General features: G+C 40.9%; 1 protein-coding gene across 2 annotated transcripts in view; it reads right to left on the bottom strand.

The window, feature by feature from the left end:
• Positions 1-11727, bottom strand: part of IL18RAP (interleukin 18 receptor accessory protein) — a 25969-nt gene that overhangs the window by 311 nt on the left and 13931 nt on the right. For both annotated transcript variants that reach the window (XM_017737132.1, XM_017737133.1), the window contains 6 exons: positions 11086-11154; positions 10799-10919; positions 8216-8370; positions 6852-6989; positions 3202-3372; positions 83-2568 (listed from right to left, as the gene is read on the bottom strand). In XM_017737132.1, coding sequence (XP_017592621.1) covers positions 2198-2568; positions 3202-3372; positions 6852-6989; positions 8216-8370; positions 10799-10919; positions 11086-11154 — 1025 coding nt within the window. In that variant the 3' untranslated portion in view covers positions 83-2197. The remainder of the gene's footprint in view (positions 1-82; positions 2569-3201; positions 3373-6851; positions 6990-8215; positions 8371-10798; positions 10920-11085; positions 11155-11727) is intronic.

The following is an 11727-nucleotide window of genomic DNA, read 5'->3' as shown; positions in this document are numbered from 1 at the left end:
AAAAAAAAAAAAAAAAAAACCAAAACAAACCAACAAGACCAAAAACCCAAACAAAACAAAACAAAAAACTTTTGATGCTCACCGTTCAGGCAGCAAGCACAGCACGAGGGAACAGCGTTAGCTGGGAGAGGTGGTGGCAGCCTGGGCAGATAGGAAAACCTGCTTCGTGCCTGCCTCTCTTGCCCTCGCTCCCTGGCTGCCTCCCCTGCTCAGCGGCACCTCGGACGCCACACTTGGCTCTACTCCCTGGTCCTGTAGCACCTGGTAACAAAACCAGTCGGTGTGTAAATAGACTGTGCGGGGCTCGCGGTAGGGACATCTGGTGGGGAACTGCGCAAATTACAGCCTCGTTTGGAGAGGGCCTCCCTCTCTTAAACGTGTATGTAATTTAGCAGGTAATAACAACGTGAAGAGGAAGGTCTGAGTCACACCACCTAGCTAAAACTGGATCTTGAGTTTTCCTGTATTTGGAATTTATTTTGCTCATACCAGTAAGGCATTTACTGGGCAGACACATTATACTCATCCAGCTGCTCTTCAGGATCATTTTTTTAAAAGGTCAGGATATTGAGGATAACAGGGTGTACAAACATAGTGCTGTTTATTAGAAGCTTCTAAAGCCTGTGTTACTTGCATTAGAACTGAGTGTGTTTGATTTACTGACAAATTATTCAAAATACTCAAATTCAGTAATGATTTGATTGTGTTAGAAGACAGTGCAGATAGTGCAGATGGGGAGAATAGTTGTGATACCCTGAAACAACTAGTTCTGAGAACCCTGCAACCACCCTGTGTGTACTCGGGAGGGGATTCCTTCAGACCAACTGATCTCACAGACTGAAAGTCCCTTCATGGATGGAGAAGGTCTTCCACTTGACTTTCTGCGGAAGGGATCCAGTGTGTGCAACTGTGATGCTCTATAATGAAAAACAAAAGGCAATATGTGGTGACAGCTGGGAAATTTGCATCAAAATTGTGATGATCTGAACCGAATCTCCAATACAGGTGCAGCTGCAATGTCAACATTTTCTGTGGTACACTCAGTGATGGCCTTTGATGTTCTGCTTCTACATGAAGAACCATCTTCCATCAGCCTCACAGCACCATCAGTCCTCCCATGAAAGCTTTGAACCCAATATAGCATTAGGTAGATAATGCTCAGCCTGCTTGCAAAAGAATTCTTTTTTCAGTATACTGATCCTGTTAACAGCAGTGTTTCTTGAAACCCCTTTCCAACAAGGAATCTGGCAAATGAGATATTCAATTAGCATTATAAAACAGGAAGTTGTTAACTCAAAGGAGGAATGAAGTGAGCAGAACAGCAGAGCAGTGGCTATACTACTCAGATTGCTTAATACGGACCATTGCATTTCACTCAGATGCAGACATACGCACACAGGCTGCAAGATGGTTTGACAGCAAGTGATAAGAACTCTGGAGAGTTGGCAGCCAGAGGACTACAAGGGAAAGACTTTGGAGACCCTGGAAGTCTAATAGCTGTGACAACCAGGGCTTTGATTTACACCTGCAACACACCTATAATGCCAACAGGTTCAGTGGGCATTGAGTGACCAGCACCAGACAGGATCAGCAATGATCAGGTGCAGGTGTCCCTGAGTGTGAATTGTTTCAAAAGTGGTAGAATTCTTCCTCTCACTGAAGAAAGGATGGAGATGCCTGGCATAAGCCTATGCAGTGGTCCCTCTTTTCTGAATCCCTTTGGCATACCCAGTTGTAGTAGTCTCCCACTGTATTTTCTTGGTGTTCGCACTGGAGGAGGTAACTCATTTGAAAACTTTGGCTTTGTCCCACTGGACTGCATCAGAAATTAAACTGCAAGCTTCCTCTTGATTTCCCTTTTTTTAATCTTTTTCTAGAAAACAAGTGTAAAAATATTCCAGAAAGAAATACAGTGCAAAGAACATTGTATGTCTCAAAATCACAACAAAATGGTATGATAAATATAATAAAAATTGTAATTAAATATTAATTTATGAGAGATAGCTCACATTTACAGTTGTGTGAAGTGGCACAGTTTTGCTGTGCACTGTGACACTTCAGTCCTCCTGACTGTTTTGGAGGGAGCTATTGCTGGCTGTAGTGACAGTTGACAGTGGTCGGACAATATAGAAAAGGTCTTTGACAATCATGTTACCATTTCTGATCCTGATGTCATCCCCCTGTGAAATTTCTCCTATCAATATACCAGCCTGAATAACCTTTGGGATAAGCTCTTCAGGCTGAAACTTCCCAGCCTCTTCATAGTTTTCATTGGCATGTGGTAATGCATGTATTTCCAGAACTTCTTGTGTGGAGCAGCAGAAATGGAAGACTTCCAGGTAACGATTGGTAAAATCCGAAGTGCTTTCTTCACTACTGGAGGCAGATTCTCTGGCTCTTGGAAATCCTGGAACTTTATTAATACTAGTTTGATTCTTTTATCTTCCAATGCACAGTTCACTGCTGCCTGCAGTTCAAAGATGCTTGGTCCGCTGACATAGGCTGGGCTCAAAACAATGATTACCCGTCTGCTTTGTTTAATAGCTGTTACAACTTCATCTGTGTATGCTGGAGAGAAAATGGTGAAAGTTACTGCATTCTACAATGGATTTTTTATCTTATCAGTTCCTTTATCAACAGTTAAAACCCAGAAATAAGGAAAGCCAAGATTAAGAATGTTGAGCAATCATATAACCTCTAGAAATATGTTTGCTATCAGAGGGTACCATGGCTGTTCTTATACAACTGAAGAACACAACTTTCTGCTCAGGACATGAAGGGCACAGCTGAGACCTCAACACACTTAAACAGAGTCTCAAGGGACACTTGGACTTGTCTTTATCTCTCCCAGGAACAGATACACAGAGCTTTCTAACTACTGCAGGTGGCACTGATCAAAGTCACTTAGAAAGTAACTACTGAAGTATTCGAGGCTTTCTTTCCAGAGAACAGAGTTTGCTTGCAAAGAAATTCTTGTACAAGGAATTTCATCTCAGCCTAGTAGCTCCCAGTGATCTCACTCCAAAGTATGTATGCCTCAGCCACAGGGACCAGGTACAAAGATCAAAACGTTATAAGATTTGAACATAAATTCCACTACCAAATTATACAATTTGTTGTTCTGGTGCATAAGGTTTTTTTGGAAATTGAAACACAATTTTATAAAAACTGAAGATTTTCTACCATCCCCAGTTACCTTACCTCCTCCTGGAAGAATATCTCTTTCAAGAATACATAACTTGTATCCATATTTATTTTCTAGCATATCTGGAAGAAGCTCCAGGGCAAATTTTTCTTCACTAATTAAAGCAGAGTCACTTTCAGAAGAGTTTATTTTTGCATAGGACACAAACGCATCAAATTCCTTGCCATCTAAAATAAATAAATAAATAAATAAATAAATTCTATACATTAACAAGTCTGGCTGAAGCATTCAGCTTCTTTCTTAATGCTCCTCTTCCATTTATATCTATCTAAGTAGGCACATTACAAACCTAAAATTATGACCTGTTATTGGATTACAGCTATCCAATCACCAAAGACAACCTTGCTCCTCGCTGTCTTGCAGATTTGGTAGACATATGCTACCAAAGCAAACAAGGAAGGTACTCATCTTTAGTGCAAGGCAGTTTAAAGATCTGGTCCCTTCCAGGCAAAAGCCATGTGGTAGGGAATGATTCCCAATCTTTTCTCTCATTTGCCCAAATGCTGATTCAAAAAAAAGTCTTGTCAATGGTCAATCTTCTTTTAAAATATAATGAATCTTAAAGGAAAAATGTTCTTAAATATTAGCTCCTTGCAAAAGATATGCTGTTCTCATACATTGTTATGTTTGTAAACAGAGAGACTTGTGTAAAGAGCAATGGCTAAGTCTGATCAAAATATCAGCTCAGACACCAAGCACTGATCAGTTATTGAACTTTAAGTCTCGTTGAAAGAATGTTTGTGTGCAAATGAAACACAGGTAAAGAATTTTTCTTGGCTTTGATCACCCTGGTACCGATGTCCTGGGTTAGGCCCATTCTTAACTACAAGGCAAAAGCAAATTGTATCTATTTGTTGAATAAAATTTGAACTACACTTGAGGGAGAAGGAACAGAAAAGAAAAGAATTTCTGGTAAAAGCAAAAGGCATAGTGGACTCAGTCCAGTTTCCCAGTTACTTTAGGCCATTTAAGGTGTCCTAAGACTGCCAGATTTGACAGGGGAAGTATTGGAGACAAGCCTTTTGGAATGGCAGGACATCCTCAGGCAGCCCAAATTACATCAGACACCTGTGTTCAATTAGCTGAATTGTATCACAGCAATAGAAACCAGAAAGAAATTCCCCTGTGTAGAGCAGAGTCCCACTGCAGGGTGCTGCTGCAGGGTGAGCTGAGAGGCTCTCTAGATTTCACCACATGGACTGCACCTTCACTGCTTGGGAACTGAGATGCCTACCTCCAGCAGACACCTGTGTTGAGTATCATGACTCACGTGCCTTGGTGTTAACCTCCTGATTTCTATCCCTAGATGTAAGATTAGGATCACAGACATGAGCTAGAGTCACCAAGTTCCCACAGGATCTAGAAGAGCCCGTAGGTAAAGCAAATTCAGAAAACTAACATGGATGAGCTGGGGCTGAACGCTCAAATTCAGAACCAGCATGTAGCAGAAAGTATGTCACCAAAACAAAACAGAGGTGTGCAGATTGGGTTTGGAGGCCAAGAAAATGATCAGACAACACATTGCATCTCTGCTCCTCCCCTTTACTCCTGGATACACCCTTTCAATCACATCCTTCTACTGGTGCTGCAGGTCTTGTGATAATAGAGGAAGATGATTCACTTTGCTGGCTACCCATTGTCTTTTACTGAGTTGTTTTTCTGCCAGGTTGAGCCCATTTAGGCCCACAAGAGTGAATCACCAGCAGCAGGCACACAGGACTAATGTGGGAATTAAAGGTGGAGCAGACATTCACTAGATTGGTTTAGCTGAACTTCAATTCATCTATACCCTAAATTGAAGCTCCTTTGAGAATGGATTTTAAGTGACTATAAATTGCACTACAAGCCAGGTATTCCTTATTTCACCCACAGAGGTCACTGCAATCTTATTAGACAACAACCACTAACACACACCTTTGTAACATTACTATTACAGTAGCAAGTTAAAAATCAAATACAAAATAAGCACCATTAAGCCTTTTTTCACATAACTGTACAGGACAATTACAAGCTGAGGAACATTTGGTACTGTATTTAAGATACTGGAAGTGTAGGAAATGAAGAATACCTAACTTAAGCAAATTGATGGCATATGTGGTCTATAAATGTTAGTATCAAATCTCCTGCATTATTTTTTTTCTCCTTATGGGAGAAGGCAGGAATTTTAAGATATGTATCTTAATTGGCTAAGGAGGCCAATTAACCCCAGAGGGGTTCTGGTTTCTCTGTTCACAAGGTCCTGCACAACATGGTCTAGGTTGGCTCTGCTTTGAGCAGGTACCCAGGGGTACCTTCTAATCTTGTAGGATTCTTCAGTTTTCTGATTTTGTGCTGAGAGGGACATGAGAGAAGAAATGATAGAAATTAAGAAACAGCAAAATCAAGTCATAACTGCTGCTTTGCTGCTCTCAGACCTCAGGTGACTTGATATACATCCACATGACGTGAGAAGGACGTGATCCTGCAGGTGAGAACACATTTTCCTTGGACAGAAAGCTATCTGGTCTGCACATTGCAAATGGTGCTTTGTGCATGAGGTATACGAGAGTGTTCAGGCAGGGGACAGGGACTGCCACAGTGGAGCCCAACAGTGTCCTCAACGCACAAGCCTTGGCAGGTCTGTCCTACTGACATGCAGGGTGTGCTCTAAGGGGACTTCCCACAGGTCCTTAAATCACTTTTTTACCAAATAGAGGGGAAATTTTGAGTGATGTCCCAAACTGATTTTGCCAAATGCTTTAGGGCTCACAAAAATGTTTTCCAAAAGGCAGTTAATTTTCTAATTGTGTATGTACTTACAGGTATCTAGATGTAGCTGTTTCACACTCAGGTGTAAGGTACATATGCAAACACAAAAACCGACTCAGACACCTCTATCTCAAACTGCATCAAGATGCAAGAATTTTTAGAAAAATTTTCTCAGGCACAAACTATCAGAATTCTTTCAACCCATGTAAGAAAATTGTACATTAAGTTCTTTGAAGTAGTCATAGTGATTCCTGATACATTTTTACACTGCGCTGTTTTGGAGGCCTCTTTTAGCTGAGATGATGGGCAATGCTACTACGGAGACTTGAAAAATCAAAAGTTAATCACTCAGGTGCAAATGTCAAGTTGTTTCCAAAGTTTCCCAAATATTCACTTCTCAGTTGGTGCCCTTTATCGTCTTGTTTCTCTCTTTTTTTTTATTCTTTTGAGAAACTTTTTGACTTCAAGTGAAAAATACAATAAACTCTGGAGTCCTTCACTTTGTTATACAAGGTTGTTTCATTCTTGTCCAAAGGTTTTGTTGAACTTTTTCAGAGAACGATTTTGAAACGTTGGAGATGCTAAATTATTTCCTGCAAATGGACTGTCAAAATTCAACTTCCTGCTCTAATGGGTACCCTAATCTTCTATGGGTAAATTAGGGTAAAAGTCTAACTGACATTTCAGTTGGTGTTAGATATTTCTTTCACACTATCTTTCTTTTTTTCCATCTGCGTTCACTGAGCATCTTGTAAGGTTTAACAGTCCTTGTATTGGCTCAAAGAGAGCAGGGTCATTAAGAGAACTTAATTAAATGAGTAATTCATACCTGATTATCCCACATGGCAAAAAGCAGCAGAAAAACTGGAGAAAATTAATATTACACAAGGTTTCTTACCTTCTGTATTTTTGTTGTGGACCAGATAACTTCGATACATCAGCACTATTTCAATCCAGTGCTGGTAAATAAAGGCAGTGCACAAAACAAATGCAAATAGAGTAGAAATGGCACTGCATAGTACATATAGGAACAACACTGCAGAAAGAAAAGAGCCTATCATAACTCAGGTTTCCAAAACAATATTGACATTTAGATAAAAAACTCGGTCCAGAAATGGGGACAAACCATCTCACAGTCTTTTTCCTTATCCCACTGGCAAAATTTAGGGAAGTCAAGATTTCATGTAGCCACAAACCTAAACACAGAATTTCAGTCTACCATCAATGACTTTTTGCATGGTATCTCTTTGCTGGTATGAAAAGCCAATCTGTGACAGAAGGCACAGAGGAAACAGTCTCTGGTACACTCAGCAATGCTGAAAATAGTAATTGCCTGAGATGGAAAAGCTACATCAGAACAGACATAGCTGCACACAGTGCCCTGCTGGCAGCTTCCTGTGCAACTACAGTGATGAATCTTCACTGTGAACTATGGTTCAACATTTTAATTTCCACACTGATTCTGGTTTGGGCCTTGAAAGGCTTGAAAGGCAGCCACATTCATATCAGTTATGGTAACTTCTTAGAAACATGCATGTGGATACAAATATGCCGGTAGCAAGAATTTTTCTTGCTTCTTTCCAGTCCCGTGAGATACTTTTCTCTCTCACGGAAGATACTTGTAGAGTTCTATAAACTATGAACACCTGCAACCTCGCAAAGCTTTGTTTATGGTACAGTAGAAAAATATTTTGACAATGGATGTTTAGGATTTCTAGCCAATCCACCCAGGGGGTGGCTGATCCTTTGTCCAATTAGACTATGAAGAAAAAAGTCTGTAAAAGAGTTGTAAAATAATTCAATCAATCAATCTTGCTGCACAATTCCTGCCTGCTGGATCTCTCTTCTCCTCCCTACCACTGCGGGATACCACATACATGCATGCTAAGGACTGGGAAAACAGACAGAAATGTCCTGTGAAAATCAGGGAATACTGCTGCTTTCAGCAGCCTCTCTGCTTCAGTTTAGTAGACTGCCTGTTAATGTTCAGAGATGCTACTCTCCTCTTCTTCCTTCCAGTTTCTCTCCATCTTCCACTTGGCTCACCCACCTGCAGTAAGTCCCCAGATAGTCCTGTCCTTCTGAGTAATCCTCAAAATACTGAGGCTGTCAAGATATCTCACAAAGCAAACTTTTCCCACCCAGGTTCAATAAACTTCAGCAACTGGCTAAAAGCCAGTGTGAATGGGGAATTAATTAGTAGCAGAAGAGTAAATCAAAATGTGTCTTCAGGGGCAAATAGTCACCAAATGATAGCTTTACCTCTCTGCTTTCTTTTCAGCTGGATCACAGCGGTGGCATTTCCCACTGAATTCTCAGCAAAGCATGTGAAGTTGCTTCTGAGGTCCTTTTCAGTAACTTCTTTCAAAGTTGCAACATGAAGAAGTGTGCTCCCCTTCAAACCTTTTGGATAGACACTGGAGAGAAAAAAATGTGTATTTGCATGATACCTTTGCTGTTCATTCCCACAATCTCCCAATGTCTTACACACAAAAATAGAGGAGCTTGCAACTTCTTAACATTGATCTTGAACTTTTAATAGTGATGCAATATTCTGGTTTGGAACCTCCATTTGGTTTATACATGGCAAGAAAATACTAACACTGTAAGAAAATACTTTGATAGGCCTGAAGACTGAAAGGTTTATTCCTAGTTCATCTATTCAGAAAAATATTTATCACTTTCCTAGTTTTCAATATATAGTCCCCTTTACTTCTGTAAGATTACTTATGGTTTTCTAAGATGTAAAATATTCACCCAGCAGAAATGCAGAGAAATGAAACTTCAAAAAGGAGCCCCAAGAGAGAACTAGCTGGGCAAAAAGACTGAGCAGCACAGCCTCTTGCACAGGGGTAGAAAGCCCAAGGACAGGATAGGCAAACAGAAAAAGATATATATAAGGGACAGAAGTATAAGAAATGAAGAGGAAACGGAGGAATCTCTTCAGGGTTGAGTGGAGGATATGGGTAACAGATCTGTGTCTGCAATCACTCCAGAATACCCAGAGTTTCTGAGTTTCAGTGTTCCTCTTCGAAAGCCACAAGTACAAGCATCTCTGGGTCATCCTAGAAGGCATCTCACATCAGGCCACTGCAAAATGACAGTATCCCACAGCCCTTCCTCATTACCTCAAGATGTGGAGGAGTAAGCAAGGGCAAGGATTCAACCAAAATCTGTTGGGGATGTTTCATTTATTTGTATTTTTAAAAAATAAACAGAAACTCTAGCCAATGTCTTGGGGTGACCTTATGATGTGTATCCCATATCACTGCCTATGCCCAGAAATTAATTTCTGTGCCTTTCTATGCCTCTAAACTGAACCTGAGAGGGGGAAGGAAAAACTGAGCAAAACTTCTTCAAAGCAGCTTCTTGCAGCTTGTTCAAGGACACACACAGATAGCAATTGGTTTTCCCAGCTGTTGCAGGGGAGGGAGGAAGCACCCAGCTTGCTGTTCTCCGGTCAGTTTTTTGGCCAGGGGTTCAGCTGCTTTTTCTCTGGAGAGAGACTGAGCGTTGAATGTTTCCTTCCCTGGAATTTCAGATTTTCTCCCTTTTCTACTGGACTGTTTCAATATAAGAGCACATCAGGAGGACTTTCCACCGGGCACAGAGGGCCTGGCCCTGGGCCAAGCCCCAGCTCCGAGGAGACCAAAGGGAGGACTCGAACACTTTCCCAGGTTTTTTTCTCCACAGCGAGAGATTTTATTATTTAGCATTATTATCCTTTTCCCATGTGTTTGTTAAATAAATAGCTTTTATCTCTTTCACTTTCCTTCGATGAAAATTTATTTTTTCCCGAACCTGGTGGGGGGAGGAGTGGTTGTGCCTTCTCTCAGAGTATATATTTCTAAATTTGGCGAAACCAGAACAGCCATGAAAAAAGCTAAAACCTTGTTAAGAAGAATATTCCAAATCTAAACATTCTAAAGTTAGGAAAATCCAATTTCCTGTCTACCTCATGAGTGTGTGCATGTGTGTGTGATATCATCTTTTTTTTTCCCATATGACTCCTATTATGAACTTGATTTTAGCAGTGACAGCAGAGCTTTTGCTTCCCCCAGTAGACAGAAAATTTAGCCACACAGTTGAGTCAGGGCTGTGTAGTAAAAGATGTACTTGCCTGTGTTGCCTCCACTCTGTTGCTTGCCCAAGTTGAACACTGCGTAAGTGAATGAGAACAGGAAGGAAAGGGAAGTGTAGTGACTATAGGGGTTGTCCCCAGGTCACAGGAAACCTTTCCCCTACATGTTTCTTCTCTGCAGGGCCTGGTTAATTCTTACCAGAGGAAAAGTCCCAAAATTCAGTGCCCTGAAACTCAGTGCTGCAAGTCCTCAGATCTAGTCTGTAAATACACCCCAATGTCTGAGGTACACAAGCTCCTTTCAATGTCCACAGTATTGTTTTGCTGATCTGATTTATTGCCCACTCAGAGACAGCTCCCAAAGAGAGATTGTGTGAATTGCTAGCAAGGCACAACAGACATCGTGCTTTCAAGAACACTTGAAAACAAGAACACTTGGAAACAATGGATGCAGGGACAGGCAACCAGGAACCCTTCATGTTGAAGCTGTCTCTGAGCTAAAGCTTTAAGAAGAAGAGCTAAGATTGTGGAGAGTTTGAGTTCTTGATTTTATGGCCATCAATATGTGCTTCTGTATGCGAAGGTCACATGCCTGTCACATGCTTGTGGACATACACATTACTAGGTGAAAGAAAAGAGCCTTCTAAGTTTCTTTCAATTAAATGCACTCAGTAAAGTTGTTATAGATGGACTTTTACAGTTGTTTGTGGTGGTAGTAACTAGGTTACTGGGGCAGGAAGGGGGCGAGGGGTAGGTTTTCTCACCTTGTTTCCTGATTCAGTTTCTCATTTATATTCTCCTCGTCACTTCGTTTCCATGTTACCCTCATTGGAGAAACTGTTTCAAACCCAAACTGTACACGGCATTCCAATTCAAGTGGCTTGCCTGGAACAAATTAACACAGAAAAACCATGCCTGCAGGTCACCAGAATATTATTCACTTAAATAGCTTAGAAAGCAAAGCTGGTTTGCTTTATCAAGATCTATCATTATTTATCAATACCTCATTTAAATATTTTCATTTGCTTTTAGGTGAGGAATTGAAACTTACCAAGCTCTGCTTCGAGGATCACAACACCATTGGGATACAAAAGGTTTGGCGGATGAATAGTGTTTTTTGCTGCAACCAACAAGAATAGCATTAAGTATAAAGTTATTATCAGTGCAGAGGACCAAAGAAAACAGCTTACAATTTGATTTTTCAGGTTTTAGGTGGAATTTAACACCTAATCCAAGAGGATGACTTACAGTTCTTGAGGTATCTGAGTGTGCACAGATAAGGGAGTTTCAACAACAACACTTGTGCAGCTACTTAAACACCTGCTATCTCATTTACTCTGAGGCATTGTCCTCTTTCATGAGCTGAGAAGCTCAGCATCTAGCCTGCATTTAAGATTATTTAGGATTCAAAAATTAGGAACCCCCCTTGCAAGACCCCCTGAAGGGTACAATCCTCATACCAGCTCCCTGCCAAGCCTCTTTCCATGCCCAGTAAGCACAAACAACGCACACACACCTCATTCACAAGCACAGATACTTGCACCAAAATAGCCATGCTGTTCTCAAAACTCAGGCTGCCAAAGGGCACAGATAATGACACCCACGGGTTATACCATAAAACCCACAGCTCTGAGGTTCTAGGAAAGTCCCATACTGCAGGAAATGGTGCCATATAACACTTTTTTTTTTTTTT

The sequence above is a fragment of the Corvus brachyrhynchos genome, unplaced genomic scaffold (genome assembly GCF_000691975.1).
Source record: "Corvus brachyrhynchos isolate BGI_N302 unplaced genomic scaffold, ASM69197v1 scaffold83, whole genome shotgun sequence".
NCBI classification, from domain to species: Eukaryota; Metazoa; Chordata; class Aves; order Passeriformes; family Corvidae; genus Corvus; species Corvus brachyrhynchos.
Note: the sequence above shows the minus strand (reverse complement) of the source record. Positions and strands in the feature narration are given on the sequence as shown.